This window comes from Cololabis saira, chromosome 15, assembly GCF_033807715.1.
Source record: "Cololabis saira isolate AMF1-May2022 chromosome 15, fColSai1.1, whole genome shotgun sequence".
Classification (NCBI taxonomy): domain Eukaryota; kingdom Metazoa; phylum Chordata; class Actinopteri; order Beloniformes; family Belonidae; genus Cololabis; species Cololabis saira.
In genome coordinates, this window is record NC_084601.1 from 23,222,014 (window position 1) to 23,244,839 (window position 22,826).

General features: G+C 45.2%; 2 protein-coding genes across 3 annotated transcripts in view; one reads left to right on the forward strand and one right to left on the reverse strand.

Moving 5' to 3' along the window:
* Nucleotides 1-18,518, forward strand: cap1 (CAP, adenylate cyclase-associated protein 1 (yeast)). The gene is made up of 13 exons (XM_061741101.1): nt 1-102; nt 5,833-5,931; nt 6,045-6,145; nt 7,747-7,824; nt 8,569-8,712; nt 9,746-9,831; nt 10,042-10,147; nt 13,159-13,339; nt 13,436-13,617; nt 16,092-16,215; nt 17,352-17,434; nt 17,529-17,672; nt 17,763-18,518. The coding sequence occupies exons 2-13, from the start codon at nt 5,835-5,837 to the stop codon at nt 17,844-17,846; spliced, it is 1,410 nt and encodes a 469-aa protein (XP_061597085.1). The 5' UTR covers nt 1-102; nt 5,833-5,834; the 3' UTR covers nt 17,847-18,518.
* Nucleotides 18,517-22,826, reverse strand: part of ppt1 (palmitoyl-protein thioesterase 1 (ceroid-lipofuscinosis, neuronal 1, infantile)) — a 14,897-nt gene continuing 10,587 nt past the window's right edge. For both annotated transcript variants that reach the window (XM_061741102.1, XM_061741104.1), the window contains exons 8-10: nt 20,548-20,646; nt 20,404-20,475; nt 18,517-18,835 (exon numbers count right to left, since the gene is read on the reverse strand). In XM_061741102.1, the coding sequence (XP_061597086.1) occupies nt 18,713-18,835; nt 20,404-20,475; nt 20,548-20,646 (294 nt within the window). In that variant the 3' untranslated portion in view covers nt 18,517-18,712. The remainder of the gene's footprint in view (nt 18,836-20,403; nt 20,476-20,547; nt 20,647-22,826) is intronic.

Genomic DNA, 22,826 nt, shown 5'->3' on the forward strand with positions numbered 1-22,826 from the left:
TAAAAACCAGCACATCCAGGAAGAGGCTGCTGCTGCTGCTGCGAGCCTGAACCCCGCTACAAAAACACGCACGGAGACAGAACCCGGACCAAACCGCAGCAGGTAAGCAACTCCAGGGGGGTGTGGAGGTCTGGTTCCCGGTACCGTAATGTGTGTTTACTGAGGTAGCAGCGCTGGCTGACATAATGAGACTTTAGCGGTGTTAATGTGTTTCTATGCTGCTGCCGCGGGTTCCCCTGGGAGGAGGACTCGCTTGGCTAAGGGAACTTATTTGGTCACAACACCGGCAGCCCGGAGAGGGGGGCTCTGACAGCCTGGGGACAGCCTGCGGCCGTCCCCGGGCTGTCAGAGCCCCCCTCTCCGGGCTGCTGGGGCTCATCCAGCCGGCTGTCACCCGCAGAGGCCGGCCCCCGGCTCCCTGTCCCCGGCCCTCGGCCCCCGGTCCTCCCAGGTGTAGCGGTAGGATTTGTACCCCTGTTGAAACGCCCCCCCCTCCGCCCGCCGCTGAAGCAGCGGCTTGAGCCCAGTGTGAAGACGTGTTGGAAATATCGCTAGATTCACTGAAAGGGGGCAATAAAGACGTGCGCCGTGGACGCGCCCTCCCTCCCCACGCAGGCCTAACCTACTTCCGCGGTAATCAGCCTCCTGCTTGTGTTCTGCACACGAAAACAAATGATTCTGCTCTCTCAACCCCCGATCACTAGAAGAGGAACTCATTGATCAGAGTCACGTGATCAGAGCTGGCCGCACGGACGGATGTAAACACGCAGATAGATGTCCGACATCAGGACAGTAGGTGCAGATTACCATCACAGACCTGGCTTCTGACGGAAACTGATTGGTTGTTTTTTTTGGGAACTTAATTTTTATTTAGTTTTCAACAACAATACACCATATGGGTCAATGACGAATAAGGATTTTCAACAGGTCAATTTTAAAATAATAAAAAAAAGAATATCTATTGCAGTAGTTCAAACATTAAGAATGTTGTGTACACATAAATTCATATAAAAAAAATTGAGTTTTTTGTCAAGATGAATTGGCACTAGCCTTAAAAGAGGATATGTGGTGCAACCATGATTCATATTAAAATAAATTAATTTCCTTAACATCTTGACATCTTTATTTTACAAGTTTTCAGTATTATAGAAAAATGGTTGTTTTTTAATGGTCGCGCCACAGGATATTTCATAAAATGAACATCAGTCAAACTTTGTTTGTATATTATGATGGAAATGGAAATATAAATACAAATGTGTTGCAATCTTACACACTACAAGACAGTTCAGAAATCATGCCAGATAGGGCAGAAGATTGATTTAAAAACATTTAGAGTGATTTCAAAAAAGAGTTTTCAAAACAAGAGTCATGGTCGGACGGTCGCACCACATGACATTTTGACGCTTAAAACGACAACAAAATCCCAAATAACTAGTATTTTTTGTAAAATTCAAGTGAGTCCATATGCGGGACAAGTAGTTCATATGGTATTTTTGTTATCCATTTAAACCTTTTTTTGAATTGAAAAAAAAAATCTGTTTTTCAGAAAATATAGGTGTCACGTCATTGGACCCATATACATTTTCTTCTTTCTTTTGCCTTTTTTAGCTGCATACAACATTTGTACACATTATACTTAAGTATTAAGCAAATAAAACTAGAGAAAACAACATAATAACTCCAAAATATAAGTATATAATAACAAACGCATAAATAAAAAAAATTTAAATTGTAAAATCAATAATAATAATTGTCCACTCCAAGGTACAACGGTGTGTACAAAAATGCAGGCACCATATTTACTCTAGGAAAAATTGGCATGTGTATAGAATATGTGTATAGAGGGAATACAGTAAGAATTAGGCAGGCAACATTGGGTGATAGACCTCATTGTATTAATAAAGCTATGACAGGGCTCCACCGCTTAATAAAGGTGGATTTTTGGAGCCTTAATGAGTAAGTGATTTGCTCCATTTGATAGAGATCCCATACTTTATGGATCCATATATTTTATGTAGGAGGGTCTGGATTCAGCCATCTGATAGTTATGCACTTCAAGAACCTGATTGTTTTGAACTGCATCATATGAAGAAGCAACGCAAACTGTTTCTCCATCCACGTCCTCGGGACCCCCTGGTTTAGACATTCCTCACTTGAACCGTTGACAGGGCACCAGTGTGACGTTAATGTCAGGTATGGGGTTTGTTTATATGGCTGGATCAATCAATAAGGTCAATTATCTATCAGAATGAACAGAGCTGATAAATGAAAATAAATGCAGGAATGTCTGAATTTAAGACAGATGTGAAATGGTTTTCGGAGCACGTCTGGAGCTTTTGTTTGGTCAGTGCAGGCTGAATTGATATGATAGTCGTATGCTGATTAACAGTTATGATAATCTGCTTGTAACTGATGCAGAAAGTCGAGTATGAAATGGTTTGTGTCAGGAAGGTTTCTGAGGGAATAAACAACCTGGAATCTGACCACCGTGATAAAACCTGAACAAGTCTCCTGAAGAAAAGCGACTTCGGTGTTTCCTTTCTAATGTCCTTAATTTAAATAGTGGAGCATCTTTATGAAAGAGAGGAATGGGAGTAACTGTATCCCAGGATGCCTTGCAGGTGCAGCGTTTAAATCGGTGCTTGATTTATTTTCAACTGGTGATAAAAAACTGATTAATGCAAATTGTTTTGGATGTTTCACTGCTTCAACACACCTGATTCACATTTACTATCATAATCAGCTTGCCGAGGTCTGTGTAAGTCTGATGACGACAGTCATTGGTACCAGGGTGTCTTAAAGCACAGCTGGGGCAGAACTTGGGTTCAGTTGAGCAGGTCTTGTTACTTCTGCATCGAACTCGGCCGTGTAAACCAGAAGTTGCCTGTTGTTTTTGTATCTGTGAAGCATTCCTGCCTGTGTGGAGGTGGACTGTAGCAGGTCTATACCAGAACTGAGGCTGATTGTGTCGTAGCTTTTTAAGAGCTAGAAAAGTGTTTAGCAGCATGCATCACCTGTGTCCTCCTTTTAACCAGCGGACACTTTTGAAGACATCTGAACCTCCTGCAGATTCTGCCGCTTCAGTTTCTGCCGCTTCACTCTGACCAAAATGTTCCTGCTGTTTTTCTCTCCCATACTGTTGTTTCTGGAAGTTGTTTATAGACGGAGTTTCCCTGACAGTCAGCACTTATACACGCTAGTTAACTTCAACACTCTTGAGGGAGAAGAGTATTTAAAGTGGAGCCACAGAATGTTCAGGAAGTCCGGTTTGTCTCTCTGGGATTGCTAGTTTTCCACAGCACGGGAAGCTTGTGTCCTAAACAGCAGAGTGGGCTGTCTGCAGGAGTTCAGGTGCTCGTTTCCTGGTGTCTCTCGGCTCTGTGGACCCCTCCCTCCCTGTGCTGCAGGTGAGTCACACAGCTGGAACCAGGAAGGGCTGAGATCGGCTGCTGGAGGCAGGTTTGGGCGTGTCCTGCTGTGGTCTGGTTCCTGCAGAATCTGCAGTGCAGATGCATGACAGGTCTGTGCAGGAGCAGGAAGTGGTTTCTGTATCTCCAGGATGAATGTAAGACGTTCACAAGCACTTTAATGCTTGTGGAAGTGATGCAATACTGAAGGTCCTCCCGCCTAAAGGTGTGTTATACTGCTGCAACACCTGGACGATGGGATCAAAGTCTGACTTCATAACCTGCTTCAGGGTTTTACACTCTTACTTCAGTAAGAAAAGATCCAGGTCTGACAGCAGAGCTGGAGTTTACTGAAACACCCTGCTCCAAAGTTTTCACTAGCACCTACTCGGCTCTACTCATCTCAACTTGGCCAAGTTTCTTTTCCACAACAGTTCAGCACCTGGAGCAGAAGTAGGAGGTTGGAGTGAAGCTGCTGTGACTTATTTGATTGTTTGATCTAAACGAAGAAGACAACACTAAAGATGTAGAACCTGGAGGAGATGATATATGTGCTACTGGGTCTGTGGCTTGTGTTCGATATCAAGTTAAAAAATGAGAGTGAGAGAAGCTTCAAGCGGCAACGCTTTTTTTTTTTTTTTTTTTTTTTTATATGTCTCGGCACTGCTGAGCCACGAGCAGCTATGAAGTGACAGAGCTCCTGGTAGATCTGGTCGTTTCTTATCGCCCGTCTAGATCCCTTTTTAATTCTCTCCTCACCAGGTTTATGAACATCTGCACCTCAGAGTTGGATCATGAAACAGACTTTTGAGCTGCCATTGCCTGTAGAATAAAATGAACAAGAAGCCGCCGTCAGAGTCGCTCTTTCTCTGATGTCACATCCTGACTCAGACGTCTGACTCCAACCCCCCGACCAATCGGTGGCCTCCGCTGGTCCGGCTCTGGAAACCTCCTGATGATAAAAGTCTATGCTCTGATCACATGTTGGTGGCGTTTACAGTCACAATCCTAGCGGTTCAGATACTTGTAGACCAGACTGAGGATCGGTAGAGCAATACCCGAGCTTCACAGGTACGAGTGGAGATTCCTGAGATGTGGTTCAGTCATGTCCTCAGACGGCCTTCAGGTGTTCTGTAAGTCTGCAGCCACGTCTGAAGGAGTCAGCTGGACTTAATCAGGTTAACCAGATTGATAAACGCAGACAACAGAGCCAATTAGTGCTCTTAGGTGAGGATCCTCGGTTGTACAAACACGTTTGTTTTAAATGAGTTCCCAGGTCGGTTTTGAGGTGATTCTGGGCGACGAGGAGAAACACCTGAGCATTCTTCAGTTGTGTGTACATGTCTGAAAGCACGAGGCCTTCATACCTTCCTCAGCACGTCCAGGCGTGTTCACGCAGCCTCTCTGCAGGAGCAGGGTCTCTAAAACGGGGACTTCCCTGACTTCATTCAGTGTAATCTGTTTGTGTGAGAAGCGAGTGGTTTTGCAACTGCAAACTGGACCCAGCTCCAAAAACAGATTCCCACTACCCAGCTGGCAGCAGGACGCTCGCAGGGCTCCAGAGGATTAATACTACATTCCCATGAAGAATGTTTTCTCTAACACAGACGAGTCATGTTGTTACGATTGAGAAGCCAGAGGAACCAGAATCATAGTATTGAAGAGGAGAGGAATTAAAAAGCTGGCGACCTGAAATATCCAGACATCTGGTTTTCAAAGCTGCCGTGTCAGAAGTATCTGAGGTTCTGGGCTCTCGGGTCTGAGCTGTGAGTTCAGGCGGTTGTGAAGATCTGGCACACGCTGAAGAGATCAGCTGTAGTTTCTCAGGTCACCTTTAGTTTTATGCCAAATTGATTAGGCATCAATCACACAACCTGTTGGGCCACCGGTTCAGAAGTTGTTCAGAAGCGAGCAGCCGTCCTCCTCCAGAAGGTTCATTTTGATCGTCACGGTTAATCCAATCAGAAGACGAGACATTGGAAGGTCCGTGGTTTGAGCCGCGGCGGAGTCTGGATGCCATTACGTAATTCCTGTAAGCGTTGTGCAGCTGAGCCGGTAATGAGCTGCAGCTCGTTAAGAGCTCAATGCTAACGAGCAGCCGCGGACACGCACGACCGGTCCAACGCGGTCTGGTCCGGTAGCAGAGCACCGGGTCAGGCGGAGGGGGGGAGTCTGTGTCCCGGGTTGGTCTGTGTGTTTCTGAACATTTAAACGGCACAAGATGTGAAACCTTCCAGCGGTGCAGATCTGCCAGATGTGACTGCTGCAGATTACAAGCTTTTTACAAACACACACTGGGACCCATCTTATTTGTTGGAGTTAAAGTTCTAGTCCCAGACTCCTCCCACCCTGTGACATCACACAAGAAATTAAAAAACAACTGAGCATCCATAGTTATTGTTTATTCTCTCCCTGGTCCCCACAGGTATGGCAGATTTGGCAAATCTGGTGCAGCGGTTGGAGGTGGCAGTGGGCCGTCTGGAGGGCATGTCCGGCCCGAGTGGCAGCTCTGGACCGGCGGGAGGTAAAAACACATTTCTATTCCTCTCTTGGACGCTAAATGACGGCATGTTCAAGATTCTGAGTCAGATGTTTCTGATTCTAGCCTCATGTACTTGTTTCTCTTTCTCCCCGCAGCTGTTTCTGCATTTGTTGAGGCCTTCGACGAGATCGTCCGTGGTCCCGTGGCTCAGTACCTCTCACTCAGCCAGAAGATCGGCGGTGATGTCCAGAAACATGTATGTGCCACCCCCCCCCCCCCCCCCCCCCCCAATACCATCTCGTGGGCGAGCACCAGTTGTCTAGCTGCAGTTTGATTGGCTGATGCTCACGTTGACGTGTTAGAAGTTACTTGCGCCCTCTGCAACCATAAACCATAGACCGTTTAAAAAACAAACAAAACAACAATGGATGAAGTATGACCCATTGACTTGTGAAGAGCGAGATTGAAGCTCACTTTTTTTTTTATTCTTTATTTTATTCATTAAAAGAAAAACAAAACAGTTAAATATAATTACAACAAATCTCTTTCCTTGAATGAAAGGGAGCACAAAAGAAAACTAAGCTTGTTTTATCCGTCCCTTTTTCCTAAGAACTCAAATTTCAATTAATGTAATAATAATAAAACAAATTATGCAATTACAAAAACAAACACTTTCCAATAAATTTAAAAAACAAAAAACAAACAAAAAACAAGACCAAAACTACAACAAAAAAATAACACAAAATAGCTGTCATCAAACACAGATAGTCGTATTCTTTTTTGATTCAAAGAAAAAAAATATGACGATGGTGCAAAAAGGGGGAGAGAAAAAAAAGAGAACCCACCTAACTTAACAGTTATCCCGATATTTCTTCATCAAACTGGCTTTTATTATGCTTTTAAATGTAATGTTTGGTTTGCATTGCTTCCCTCCGTACGGGGCGCCGCCATGTAGCTTCAGATGTTTAGCAGAAAACAGTTTTACATGTTCTCAGCAGTGAACTCATAAATGGCTGTCGCGGTTCGCTGGCGTCGTACAAACAGCTGGAACCCACAAATCAGTGGATGTCGACCCATCCAAGATGAACGGATGGTGGAGCTCAGGAGCTGCTGGTAGTGAGGCCTCCTGTCCGAATGGAGGATCAGTGATTGTGTTTAAATGTTAATTTAGTTCCTGAGAGAATCTCTGCACTTAGTTTGGGTTTTCATAGCAGGCGTATCGTTGGCTGTCTTGTGTGATCAGAACTGTTCAGAATGTCGTCGCTGCACATGAACATGGTTCCTAGTTGCGGTCCGTTTCTCTGAAAAGTCCCACCCAAGTGGGCCGCGCTCCACTTACAAAGTCAACAGATGAGCGTCTTCCAGCGTTGGCACCAGTGCTGCTGGTATTGTTGGTGATGTTAGATCACGACGCTGTACCTGCATAAACCTCCGACTAGGAACTTTGACTTCCAGGTGCAAACGTAAGGCATCGTGGGTGTTCTAGGTACGTCGGGGGCCGGTCCAGCAGGTTTCTGTTTGTTGTATGAATCCAAATGTACAAAACATCAGAAATAAAGTCACAACTTGTTGAATGAACTTTAGGATCACAATGCTGCTGATCACATGAGGCATCACACCTGCACTTCTGAGCTCACTTTTAAGCTGCTAGAAGATTAGTTTTCTTCTTTTGAGGTGGACCTTTTAGCATCCACATGAGGCTGATGATGACTCTGAATACTTCCCTCTTTATTCACGATAAACACTTGTTAGCTGCAAACCTGAAGACAAGTGTTGAACAGAACAAGATATTTTTGAATGTTTGTTGTTTTGAATGTTTTAAATTTGTCTTAAATGTTCTGAACTTGTCATCTTCAGGCAATGATGATGCAGCAGGCGGTGACCAGTCAGAGGCAGCTGTTGGTCACGGCCTCCACCTCCCAGAAGCCCTCTGACGTGAGCGCACACACACACACACACACACACACACACACACACACACAGAGGAATACCTGGTCCTAAACTTTGAAAGAACTAGGCTCCGCCCCCGCTCTGGCTTACTTTATAGCGGATAAAAAATAACAAAAGTGGTCTGTTAGCACCGTCTGACTAAAGATGGAAGCCTGTAAGTCACAACGGCAGGACATTAGCTGTGAGCGGCTCTTGATAAGACCCCTAGTGGTCAGTAGAGGAACTGCAACTTCCTGCAGCTTTGTTAACCTCGTGAGCAGGATTGTTTTTACTCACTAGAGGAACTCTAAAGCCACTGTATGTAGTAATCCCACCTCTGACCACATGGGGGCGTATAGACCTGCTGTGTTGACAAAAGTACTGCTCATGAGCAGGGCCGGTCCAGCACACCAGAGAACCTCAGGCTTCGCTTCTGGGAGGTTTTTAGAAGCAGAAATTAGTTTTAGAAAAGGATTTGAGGACAAATTGTGAAACTGTTCAGACCTAATGTGAAACAGGTATGACATAAGTTACTGGTACATGAACAGACTTGTGTGGACCCTGATGACCCGCTGATCCAGTCATGTAATCAATCCCATATGGAGCCGTTTTGATAGACCATGCGTTCAAATATTGGAAGGACATGAACAGACAAGTGGGACATGTGGTTCTGGTCCAGCAACGTCTCCAAGGCAGATTTATTTGTAGGAACTGCAACGCTCTTGTTGACCGTTTGTTCTGGTCCTCCAGGCGGTTCTGACGACTCTGATGCAGCCCGTCTCCAGGGCCATCCAGCAGGTCCAGGCCTTCCGCGAGCAGAACCGGACCTCCCCGCTCTTCAACCACCTGTCTGCCGTCAGCGAGAGCGTCCCCGCCCTGGGATGGGTTGCCATGGTGAGACCGGGTGGGGCTGTGGCGTCGGTCCACAGAGCTCCAGGGTCTCTGAAGGAGACGGACTCTGCTGTGGTTCTGTTTGTGCTCCTTCGTAGCAAACAAGAAGAAGAGTAATCTAGATCCCAATGTTCCTAATAAATACCGACCTGTATCCAACTTACCATTTTTAAGTACAATTTTAGAAAAATTGTTTTATCCAACTGAATTTTTAAACAGTAATAATGTTTTAGAGAAATATCAGTCTGGTTTTAGGATGAACCACAGCACCGAGACAGCCCTGTTAAAGATTGTTAATGATATCAGGTGTAACATGGACTCACAGAAACTCTCAGTCCTGGTGCTACTGGACTAAGTGCTGCTTTCGATACAGTAGATCACCTCACTTTGATAAATAGACTCAGAAACCTGGCGGACCTCTCTGGTACTGTTTAAACTGGTTCAGCTCCTACCTCAAAGACTGACAATTTCTTGTAAGTATGGATACATGTTCCTCAAAAACTTATAAAATACAGTGTGGGGTACCCCAAGGTTCGATTTTAGGCCCAATACTTTTTAATTTATATATTCTTTCACTTGGGGACGTCATCAGGAGGCACGGCATCAATTTTCATAGTTATGCTGACGATACACAGCTGTATATCGCCGTGTCTCCTGAAGACACGAAACCAATTGATGCCCTTCTTAACTGTATTTTAGATATAAAGTCATGGATGACAGAGAACTTTCTACAGCTCAACCAGGACAAAACAGAAGTTTTAATTATTGGTCCTGAAGCCAAGAGAGAAACTTTTACCAAAACTACAAGATTTTAAACCATCACATTGTGTAAAGAACCTGGGTGTTATTTTTGACTCTGAGCTGAGGGCATTAATACATTTTATGTTTGTTTAAACGCTTTATGTAAAGCACTTTGTGTTTTACATTTTTATAAATGTATGAAAAGCGCTATACAAATAAAGTTTGATTTGAAACATGAGATGAAACGTTTGGAGGCTGCCCAGAAATGTCTCAAACATAAACGATGTGTGTCCAGGCGCCGAAGCCGGGTCCCTACGTCAAAGAGATGCAGGATGCCGCCATGTTCTACACCAACCGCGTGCTCAAGGACTACAAGGAGAAGTTAGTACTGCTTCACTTCCTGTTTCTGCTCCTCACTCTTCATATTGCTTTAAAAATGTTGTAACATCTTCCGTTTGTGGCGTTGGAGCAGCAGACTTCCTTTTTTGAAAGAGCGGTGACTCAATGTGACTCTGAGGAAGTTTCCGTGCAGGATGGCGGCGACTCAGAGTAGAACGTCTGTAACTGATGAACCTGGTTTGGTCCTCACAGGGACAAGATGCACGTGGACTGGGTGAGGGCCTACGTCTCCATCTGGACCGGGCTGCAGGACTACATCAAGAAGCACCACACCACCGGCCTGACCTGGAGCAAATCTGTGAGTTTCCACACAGTCTGTGAGTCTCCCTCATCCTGCAGCAACGTCTCCACGGGAGCAGGGCTGGAGATCGATTCAAATGTCAAGAATCGACTCAGATTAAGATTCAGAATCGATTATCAAGATTTGATCCGATTTGATTCCGATAACATTTGGGGTGGTGTTATTAAAACAGTTTTTTGAGGTGTTGCATGAATTATATAACTGCTTTCAGAAACATCGTGGGTCAGAATTATCAAACATATCCAAGGCAGCAATCAGAGAACGTATGAAATCGCTTTTAGTTTTACCCACATTCCGTTTTAATTTCTTCCCTTTTCTGTATTTTTCGGTTTTTAATTTTTGAGAATTTGGTTTTTAGCATTTTATGCAAATGTAACCCCAAGAAAGTATATAAAGTAATGAAATATAGCCAATGTATGCAATTATAACTGAAAACTTTAATGTTTCATACCTTTTTTTTTAAAGATATTTAAATGCAAAAACAGTGTGTCCAACAAAACATTCCTTTTTTGGGCATAAACAAAAAAATACCAAAAGTTGTAATGATGGAAAAAAAATCGATCTTTAGACATACAAATCCATTTTTAGGAATTAATATGAGAATCGATTTTAGAATCGGAAAATCAATATTTTTTCAACACAGGCCTAGACGGGAGGGTCCCCGAACGGGGAGCATGTTTACGGTCCGGAGCGGTGACGCCACCGGTGAATGTTTGTACTGCCAATGTTAGTCATGGCGTAAGACACGATCAAGACCCACGGTGTAGATGTGAGCATAGCGTTGTGACAGCAGCCTGGCCGCTACGACTGCTACGCCAGTCTGGCCTGATGAAGTCCAGGAGGTAAAAACAATGGTTGGCAGGAAACTGAAAATATGGACACTTAAGACATAAAACATAGTGGATCAGAGCTGACTGGAAGAGGCGGGACTTAAAGAGACAGGAGCCAGAAGGAAGTAGTCGGGGGCCAGAGGTGCTGCTGGGGTGGAGGGTGTCACTCCTAAGGAGCTGAATCATGTAAAGTTGATCAAATAAGTGTTTCTACCTGTAGGCTACACGAGTCTGTTAGGAGGGGGGGGGGGGCAGCAACCAGGATGGAGTTGATAACTTCAATTTCATTTATATAGCGTCTGTTACAACAGAAGTTGTCTCTAGGATCTTTCCAGAGGCCAGAACATGAACCTTTAGTTGAACCTCCATCAGTTACATTGTGATCTTCATGTCAGTTTTACCGTATTGGCCCGAATATAAGACGGTGTTTTTTGCTTTAAAATAAGACTGAAAAAGTGGGGATCGTCTTCCATTCGGGGTCTAGACATTATATAGGTTTTTACCATCTTAAGAACATAGCCAGAGTCCGCCCGTTTCTCTCTCAGGCCAGCACGGAGGTGCTGATGCATGCTTTTATCTCTAGTCGTTTAGATTATTGTAATGCCCTGCTCTCTGGTCTTCCTAAAAAGAGTATTAAGAACTTACAGCTATTACAGAACTCAGCCGCTCGCGTGCTGACGAGGACCAGAGGGCGGGAGCACATTACACCTGTTTTAAAATCGCTGCATTGGCTCCCCGTCCGTTTCAGGATTGATTTTAAGGTTCTTTTACTGGTTTTTAAGTGTCTTAACGGTCTTGGGCCATCTTATTTATCTGATCTGCTTTTACTGTATCAACCCTCACGGACCCTGAGGTCCTCTGGTACCGGCCTTTTAACCATTCCCCGAACCGCGACCAAAACCCACGGTGAGGCTGCATTCAGCCATTATGGCCCCTCTTTATGGAACAGCCTGCCAGAGAACCTCAGGGCCGCAGAGAATGTTGATATTTTTAAAAGGAGGCTCAAGACACACCTTTTTAGTTTGGCTTTTATCTGATCTCATTTACCTAGTGTTTTTAGCTATGTATTGTGTGTACTTCTTTAGCTCTTTTATCATCTCTAAAACTTTAATCCATTTTAATGACTTTTTACTTTATGTTATTTATTATTCATCTTAAGTTTTATATATATTTCTCTAAAATTTTACACTTTTAGGCATTTTTTTACTTTCTTTTAATCTTTTAGTTTTTAGCTCCAGTGTTTCCTCAGGGGGGTCGTTCACACTGGGAGGTGTGCCTGCTCCGCCCATGGGGGTGTCGTCATGGGGATCCCTCAGGCCTGGGTAGCTGGGGGGGGGCTCCACCTTCTGTGTGGGGTCTGCCCCGGTCTGTCCGGGTTGGGGGGGTCTCTGTGGGGATGCTTCTGGTGGTCGTGGTCGGTGATGCCTCTCGGTGTGGACGGCCACCCATAGGTAGTGTTTTCCTCACCTGGATCGTTAGTGCTAAGCCATGTCACCAGTCCACTTATTGTGTGTGTGTGTGTGTGGGTGTGGGCGTGTGAGTGTGTGCACAGGTATATGAGTGTGAGTGAGTGTGTGTGTACGCGTGGGGGGTGGGGTCGTATGGAATGTTTTAAATTGTGTTTTTTTTTTATTGTTATTTTATTCTGCATGTAAAGCACCATGTGTTGCATTTTATATTGTATGATTTGGCGCTATACAAATAAATAAAGTTTAAGTTTAAGTTTACCCATTCACAACGCTAGATGGCGCCAGATATCTTTAAAGCAAGTGCTGAACTTGCCGAAGCGAACCCCTGTCACAAAGAAGAAAAATAAAAATAGCAGTAAGAAAGAAAAGAGAAGAAACTCAAAGAAGAGATAACAGAAAATGGAGAAATGTAGCGACAATCTGGAGAAAAGTGGGTGGAGGATCGGCAGGTTAACCGGCAGCTTAGGAGAAGTTATGATGCAAACTTCAAGATGATGATTTGAATGAGGCAAAATAACAGGCTTTTTCTCTCGAATATATTGTTATAATCATTTGTTTCAGATATACTCTAATTATTTTCTGTACAAAAATTGAATTCGCTGTTCAAAAAGTATTTTTTCATACTTGAGTCTTGAAAAAGAGGGGGTCGTCTTATATTCGGGCCAATACGGTATTGATCATATTTTTCTCTGTTTCCCGTCCTCGTCAGGGTCCCATTGCGTCGGCCTCTGCAGCCCCGTCCAGCGGTCCTGTCGGCCCCCCCGCCCCCCCTCCCCCAGGACCTCCTCCTCCACCCATGGACCTGAGCGCCGGCAGCGGGGGAGATTCTGGCCCCGACACCAGGAACGCCCTGTTCGCCTCCATCAACAAGGGCGCTGACATCACCAAAGGTGGGCGGGGCCACGTCTCTAACGTCTGTTTCTCTCCTCGCTTTTGTACCTTTTCCCTTTAAGTTGCATTCACGGACGTCTCTTTCCCCCCTTCAGTCCTGAAGCACGTCAGCGACGACCAGAAGACCCACAAGAACCCAAATCTGAGGACTCAGGGAAGTGGAGTGCGTACTGGACCCAAACCCTTCTCCTCCTCGGCCCCCCGACCCGCCGCCTCAGCCACCCCGACCCGCATGCTGCCCCCGGTGCTGGAGCTGGACGGGAAGAAGTGGAAAGTGGTGAGTTGGTGGTGGGGAAAGGAAAACATGGACTCCAGAGCCTGGTTCTGGTATGGTGGTCCAGTTCTGGGGCCTCATGTACAAAGAGTGCGTGGATTTCAACATGAATCCGTGTGTGGAATTCTTGCGTACGCAAAAAAAAATTCAGATGTTCAAAAGTGTGCGTACGCCCAAATCCACGCAGGTTTCTTTCTTCTTTCACAATCAGCGTGGATTTGAGCGCACATGCGGGAGCACAACACTCCACCCTGTCTCCTCCCTCAAATACATATATTTGAATATGATAATGAGGATAATTATCTATTAAAAACAGTTCACCCTTACAAGGAACTTGCAAAAACAAGTAAAACAAATTTAAAAAAAAAACATCGGCTGTGAACTGGAGACACTCCTGTCAGAAGTTGAGGCCTGGAAAATTATAATTCATTTGGGGCATTTCTTCCAATTTCAGCTGCATTGCATTATGGGTAATGTTGTTCTTTGCTTTGTGTTGCGTTCCGTGAAGAGTTGTGGTTTTATTATGATCGTAGGGGTTTGTGAATGTTTATGGGCAGCGTTGGTGCATCATTATCCTCTCCTTTTCTTGTTTGTATTTCAAGAACCGACACCAGAACTTAAGTTGGTGGATGAAAAACGGCTCCTCGTTCCGCTTTATTGTCAGACGTATTATATACTGACGGATTAAACCCAATGTACACGTTTGAGTCTTACGCATTGTGGATGTCCGCGATCATCTCTCTCATAAGTATAACAATATGAACAATATAAACAGGGCTGCACATAACTATTTTGGTCTGGTGCTCAGAGGAGCCCCTGGATATGTGACTTGGGGCTCCAAAAACGTGGTGACCCGTCTCGCCGGATCGATAAAAGAGGGATGCAGGAATAAGTTATAGGCGAAACGATATTTATTCACTTATAAAGATGAATTAACAAATTATGGTGCGTGTTAGTCTGTAGAGTCAGTATAAAAGTTACAGTTTTTATCGGCCAGATTGGGATGCTCATGGCATATTTTGTACCTAGGGTTGCCAACTTTCAGAAATAGAAATAAAGGACGCCCCGATTTCAGCAGCGCAGGAGCCAAAAAAAAGCCCCAAAACTTCTAAACTGCATAAAAATGTGTTTATTTTATATGAAAAAACGTGTTCTTTAATAGCATTGAACTTGCATGACTGTACAGACAGCCAACTATATAGCAGCTGAAATAGCCGCCTATGCTCTGTATGTCCACATCAGCCAAGGTGTAGAATATTGCTACAGGTGAAGAATATGGTGTAAAAGTTAACTTATTTCAATAATTCAACTAGAATATGGTGTAAAAGTTAACTTATTTCAATAATTCAACTAGAATATGGTGTAAAAGTTAACTTATTTCAATAATTCAACTAGAATATGGTGTAAAAGTTAATTTATTTCAATAATTCAACTAGAATATGGTGTAAAAGTTAATCTATTTCAATAATTCAACTTAAAAGGTGAAACTAATATATTACCCAGTCTTATTACATGCAAAGCAAGATATGTTGAACCTTTACTTGTTATAATTTTGATGATGGAATTGTTTATTGATTTCATAAATTAATTTATTTTTTATTTGGGGTTTTCATAAACTGTGAGCCATAATCAGAGAGCAGCGTCTTGCTGCTGCAGGAAACTGCTGCATGCAGTGACGGACACGGACACGGACACGGACGCTGATTTATGGTTCTGCGTTGCACCAACGCAGAGCTTACGGGGTAGGATACGCGGGACCGTGAACGTACGGTGCGCGTCGCCGCGTAACATCATGCAGCCACTTCTCGGCGAACACACGTTTTCTGTTCGATTCGGGTAGTGGTTCAGTTTGGCGTCTCTTTGTAGTTGGTGGTGGTGGAACGCCAAAATAATTACTTAATGGCGCTTGCTTCTTGGACATTTTGACGAGACGTGTCGGGGTTTGTTCAGTAAAGCTGATCCTTACCTCTCTTCCTCACCGCCGCAACGAGCATGGAGGGGGAGTAAGGACGCGCTGTGATTGGCCAGTACCAACTTTGAGTGGCAGTTCTGGGGAAAAGCTCTCCCAATAGATTTTTTAATATTAGTATTCTGGTCTGGCCACAACCAATAATATGAGCCCCAGCTGTTGGTACGCAAAAGCGCTTCGCAGCACAAGATTGACAGCGCACTGAGGATTTTGACGGCGCATGCGCTCTGGCGGCCCACTTATGTGCAGCCCTGAATATAAACTTATATTTAAAACATGAAACGTCACGATCTGATTCCTCTGCTGCGGAAATAAAGACAAGTTGTGCCAACGGAATTGTCGAGGTGCAAACGTGAGAAATAAAGAACAAAGTCGCTGTAACTCAGAGTGTTGCAGCCGCAGGAGTAGAGACCGGTCTAGGTCGATATCAGACTCTGGCTCTGGTGTGGAGGTTCGTGGTTTCCCTCCTTCCTCTGACTTTTGTCTCTGTTGGGTTCTGTCTCGGCAGGAGAACCATGAGGGGGCGCAGGACCTGGTGATCAGCGACACGGAGCTGAAGCAGGTGGTTTACGCCTACAAGTGCAACAAAAGCACGTTGCAGGTGAAGGGGAAGATCAACTCCATCACCCTGGGTAAGAACACGCCTGCTCTCAGGTCCTGACTGGGTCTGTCACAGCTCAGGGAGGGGAATAGAGGGAATGCGCATGACGTCACAGATACGACTTCACAGCGGGTTACGCCCACTGAGTGGCAGAAAGACTGAGTGGCAGCTAAACTTTCAGTTTGATCAACTGGAAAACATCTAAAATGGAAAAGAGCTGTTGTGCGATCGACTGCACTCATAGATTTAGCAAGAAATCGGAGTTATCGTTTTACAGACTGACGAAAAATAAGCTTAAGAGAGACAAATGGATCGCTGCAATTCACAGAAACAACTAGATTCCAGGCACCGAAACGTGGATTTGCGGTTCTCATTTTGTATCATATCAGGTAATGTTGGATTTTTGGGTAGCTAACGTTAAATGGTCAAATCATAAAGTTCGGCGTCCTCATCACTTTAATTTCTACAACAAATCCTGCCTAGAAGTAGGACCAAGCGTCAAGACTTTTTCATGCCTTCAACCTTTGCTTTGTGTATTTCCCCGGCGTAGAAATTAAGTACATATAAATATCAGGAAACTGGATTCGTGGCCAAATATTAATGTCCATGGAAAACTGGTTCTTGGGGTAACTGTACGGGTCACTGTCAAGTCCAACTGCCTTTAATTTAAGCCCATAATCGGCTGTTATCCCGTCTTCTCCACTAGTTGCAGCTGTTTTTGCTGATGTTTTGCCACTCAGTGCGAGTAAGGGGGCTGGTCCAGTGGAGAAGTGACGTCAATGCAGACCCTCTATTGGATGATTTTGATCCTCCTCAGGGTCAGAGGTCATCACAGCCATCCTTGGGTGTAAATGAATCTAACCAATGACTTCAGAGCTGGGAGACAAATGTGATGTTAGGAAACAATCTGAAAGACAGAAATCCCTGGTTTTTCGCGAGGGTTAGGTTCCAAAAAGAACCCGTGATAAGTGAAATCCGTGAAGTAGCAACCTTTGTTTTTTTTTTTTGCGGAGATCAGCCCACCCCCCCTGTTTAGCCAATCAGAATGCAGAACACGATGCACAATGCAAATCCGTATTAGCGAGACGTGAAAGGTGAACCGTGTTATGGTGAGGGATTACTGTATTGCCATGAAACAGCCAACCGAGTGTAAACTGTGTCCCACAGACAACTGTAAGAAGATGGGCCTGGTGTTTGACGACGTGGTGGGGATCGTGGAGGTCATCAACTGCAGGGACGTCAAGGTCCAGGTGAGTCCAGCAGGTCCTGCCCCGGCTCTGCCCTAGACCCGGTCCGGGTTCCCCCCCCGGGTTTCCCCCCCTGAACCCTCTCCTCTGTGTGCAGGTCATGGGGAAGGTCCCCACCATCTCCATCAACAAGACGGACGGCTGCCACGTCTACCTGAGCAACGACTCCCTGAAATGCGAGATCATCAGCGCCAAGAGCTCCGAGATGAACATCCTGGTCCCCAACAAGGACGGAGAGTTTGTGAGTAGACGCAGACATGTTTCCGGCAGTCGCCCCGAGCCGATCGATCGCTCTGATCAATCGATCTGATGGATGTGTTGTTCTCTACAGACGGAGCTTCCTGTTCCGGAGCAGTTCAAGACCGTCTGGAATGGTCACAAGCTGGTTACCACGGCGACAGAGATCGCTGGGTAGATCCTCTACTCCGACACGCCACCGCCACCCACCCCCCGCCCTGACCCCCCCCAGCTAACAGCCACACTGTAGACTGAGAGCTCATGACTTAACCCCTCCTCAGCCAATCACGCTGCAGCTGTTCCCTTCATCAGCCAATGAGAGGGCTGCTCACCGTCGGCAGCAGCTCCTCCAGCCAATCAGCAGCCAGCAGCTCGTCATGTAATCATGGGCACTTTTCACGAGCGTCAACGCAGCAGCTCGAAGCAGTTTCATATTGTTTGTCAGAAAAAATCAGAAATAAACGGTAGATTAGACCCCATTCAGCCCCCCTTCCCCCTTGTTTACATGCACTTAAAGTCTTCAGAACGTCATATCACCTCCACTGAGGAGTCCAACATCAACTTCTGACGGTTCCAACTCGGCTCGAACAAATAAAACTCCCGGTTTTCTCTCCCATTCCACACGCTGGACATTCCCGAGTGTTAGAAACATTCCAAGTCAGACAGGTAGACGTCTGTAGGAGGCTGAAGGCTGCACCTTCATCCCCGGAGCCTGCAGGGGAAACACCGCCGGCTACTGACTTCTTTCATTCGTCTCCTTTTCTTTCACATTTTTATTTTATTTTTTTTGGCTCCAGAATCAAATGTGCTCATCAGTACTGAGACATCATTAAACTGTTGCAATAATGTCTCTCTGGTTTGTCTTTATTGGATTAAAAGTTTGTACACAAGCAGATTTCCACAGTTAAGAAGCATTTTCAGATTTAAAAGTTGGACCTTGTCGGAGCGGCTCAGATTTAAGACGACAGATTGCTGCAGGTGATCGGGGGGGCTGTCGGTGATCAGTGCAGGCAGACGGCGGCGCGGCGGCGGCTGCTGCTCGCTCTACCTCAGGAACGGCACCAGGTTGGCGACGAACCAGGCTCTGGAGAACTGCAGGTGGTCGCCCTCGGTGGCCAGGAAAACCAGCTTCCCCGCCGCGTCCATGGCAGCCAGACCCAGACGATCCTGCAGACACGAGAGTCAGGAGGTTCAGGACCAGGACTAGGGTTGCCACCAGTCCCTTGAAATACGGAATTGTTACGTAATTGGGAATTAAAAGTTGCGTTCCATATTGAACCAATACGGACATATATTGTGCTCTTATTTATTGATATCATAATATACAGGTGAAGGTCGGAAAATGTGAATATATTGCAAAACTTAATTCATAGTAAATTCAACTAAAGGTGAAACATATTATTTCCCATTACATTCAAAGTGAGATTTTTCAAGCCTTTGTTATAATTTTGGTGATTATGGATCACAGTTTATGAAAACCCCAAATAAAAAATCTCAAATTTGAATATTTTATGAAATCAATAAACAATTCAATCATCAAAATTATAACAAAAGGTTTAACATATCTTGCTTTGCATGTAATGAGACTATGTAATGTATTAATTTCATTGGTTGAATTATTTAAATAAATTACCTTTTACACCATGTTCTAATTCTCCGTAGCTATATTCTACATCTTGGCTGATGTGGACATACACAGCATAGGCTATGGTTGGCTGTACAGTCATGCAAGTTCAATGCTATTAAAGCACTTTAAACTTGAAATCAAAGCATTTAGTTTTTTTAATATATAAAATAAATACATTTCTATTCAGTTTAGAAGTTTTGGGGATGTCCCTTTTTTTTGGCGCCTGCGTTGCTGAAATCGGGTTGTCCTTTATTTCTATGTCTGAAAGGTGGCAACCCTAAGTAGACTGGCCCGCTGCCAAGTACGGCCCGAGCTCTGATCGGACAGGACCCTGACAAACAGTCTGGGCTTTACTAGTCCAACAGATCTCTCACGGTTTATACTGGACCGTAGGGACGTGTCCCACGATGCATCGAGACGTCTCCACCTGCACCATGACGGCTGTTTCTCACATAAAGCCATTTACTCTAACAGTTTCTTTAAGTCATGGATTTCAACATTTCAACCTAAACTTCTGGAAGGAACAACGTATAGGATGTTTTGATGCTCGGCCCAGTTGGACCCAGAAGGTCTGAGGATCACGGCTGATGAATAATTCTCCATTTCTGGTGCAGCTCAGTTCAGCAGCTGCACGGAGCTGACGAGGGAAACCCAGGAACATCCAGCTGGACAGACCTGCAGACCAACCAAGACTGTTCCAGGTCCCAGCTGCTGGAGACCCGGTAGTTAAGACGTCCTCCAGCACCGACCGGGAGGAGACTGCAGGTCCCGGGGTTTCAGTACCGGAGAGGAGGTGTGATGGGTTTGATCAGAATGACTGAGCTATAGTAGCTCTGGTGGTGGATGTGATCCCTTTAGCTTCCAGCCCTGCTGGAGACTCACCAGTGTTGGGCAGAGTTACTTCCTGCCGACACGGCGCTGTTCACCTCAGTGACATCACGGAAGGGTTTATTTTTATTAATGCGGCCAATGATTAGGTCAAATTAAGTCATTGTGAACATCAGCTTCACAGATTTCTGACTGTCTGCTGCAGTTTGGATGAAGAAGCTTTTGCTTTCTTATGGCTGGAAGTGCTCTGAAGACGACTAGCTAGGGGGGTGGGGGTTACCTGCTTGTAGAGCTGGCTCTCCTGCAGCGTCTCCGTCTCCTTGGCCTGGCCTGCTTTCAGGAAGCCGAACCACTGGGAGAAGGACAGGCGGGTGAGTGGAGCAGCAGCTTCCCGTGCTCACGGCGGATCGGGGAGGGCACTCACCTCTGACGCTACAGGATCCACCATGGTGTCGTTCAGGAACTTCACCATGACAAACTTCTCCAGCTGCTGCAGGTTCTTCCTGTACGTCTCGTTGATGCCCTGCAGCAGGAGACGACAACAACTGAACACCCATCCTGCGACCACATGCTCCTCAACACGTCATACTGGTTTAGTTACTCAAACAACCCGCATACTGTGGTCTCTGGTGGACTCATCACCAGGTTTGCAGACCTGTATAAGAGCAGCTCCGACAGACTTCTGGTCCAGAACATTAAGGCGGGTGTTTACCCAGTGCAAAGAGGTTTGAGAGATTTCAGCAGCCATCAAACCAGCAGACTTCTGGGACAACGTCCAACAGACAGGTGAGACTAAAGTAGGTCTGAATGTTTGATCTAAAGGTCCAGAACCATGTTTGGATGAAACCTCTGTAACTCCTCTGTCCTCTGAGTCGGCTGTATCTGACGTCATCACACTACAGGCCACCGATTGGTCGGGGGGTTGGAGTCAGACGTCTGAGTCAGGATGTGACATCAGTGAAAGAACGACTTGCGGCTTCTTGTTCATTTTATTCAACAGGCAACGGCAGCAAAAGTCTGTTTGGTGATCCAACTCTGAGGTGCAGATGTTCATAAACCTGGTGGCTGAGGAGAGAATAAAAAAGGGATCTAGACGGGTGATAAGGAACGACCAGATCCACCAGGAGCTCTGTCCCTTCATAGCTGCTCCGGCGCTGACTTTTCAGCAGCGCTGAGACAAACTAAAAAAAATTAAAAAGCGTCACAGCTTGAAGCTTCTCTCACTCTCATTTTTTAACTTGATATCAAACACAAGCTACAGACCCAGCAGCACATCTATCATCTCCTCCAGGTTCTACATCTTTAAGCTACTTTCACATAGAACGCGGTTTGCGCCGTGCACACCGTGGGGTGGGCACAGAGTCGGTGCAGAGCAGGGCGCGCATGCGCAAATCACGTACATGTTTGTTGCAAGTTGCTAGGCGACCGAAAAAAGTTTTTCCGGTCTGGCGCCCTTTTCCCACTCGTTTGGACGTACAGTAGCTAAACATGTTCTTGTGGCTTTCTTTCAGAATAAAAGTTCATACTCTTATTGTTCTGCTACTCGTTAGCCAAATTCTAGATCTATTTGTGTTTATTTTCAGACACAAAGACATAATTTGATACTTTAAACTTTAAAGTAAGTATAAGCAATAAAAACGATCTCCTACATTTTTATTCAAAATGAATGTCTCTTGCGTCAATTTTTGATCTATTTTTTAAATTTCTATACTTATGTTTCACCCACATATATAAGACTATTAGACTATATATTAGTTTCTGAAGACCGGGTTTGAAGCCCATTCTCCTCATACGGGGGGAGCCAACGGGGACACGCCCACCATAAGTCAATCAAAGTTAGCTTTGCTCCCAGCTCCTTCAGCCAAACCACGCCAAGATATCTGCAGAGCTGCTGACAGATGTTTACATCAGGATAAACCGTTTAACATGTTTATTTGACGGTGAAAGCAAAAATGACGCTGGTTAATACAGACGGCTGGTTGCTTTTCTAAGCCTGGCAGAACGATTACGGGCGAGGAAGTGATACCGGCTGGTCATTGGCTGCGTCGCCTGTCAGTCATATTATAAATAAAATTCAATGCTTTATATAAATTCTCCTGGCATGGTACAAAAACAAATCCATCCATCAGAGTTGCCAAAGATGTGAAATTAACGATTGAGACCAAAACAGTTTTATGAACCAGGCTGTAAATATGTTTATTTCTGCTCTGATGTTGGACATTTTAACCTGGAGGTCAGTGGAGACCGACTCACTTTTGGAGCCTCTAGTGGTCAGTCGAGGAACTGCAGCTAATCTTAGTTTCCAATCAGACAGTTAGATGGCTGATGCTTGGTTTTTGCTCAAAATGTTTCAATAAAGATTGTTTTTTTAAACAACTGCGACAGCTTTATCATGTTCTAGCAGGTGGCCTCAGGCCTCACATGTGGCACCCACATGGGACTGAACGGGTTGGGTACGAGAACCGGTGGGACCAAGGCTGGACCATCCTTGTAACCCATTGGTTATAATATTTTATGGTTATTATAGTCATCCCTGTACTGCACCAGTTAGCCGTTGTGTCTGTGTCTCTCCTTTCTCTGTTCTTCATTCTCTCTGTCTGCTTTCTCTTTTCCTGCTCTGTCCAGCTGGCTCCGGAGGGCCCCCCCTTATGATCCAGGTCCTGGTCCAGGTTTCTTCCTCCTAAAAGGGGAGTTTTTCTAGCC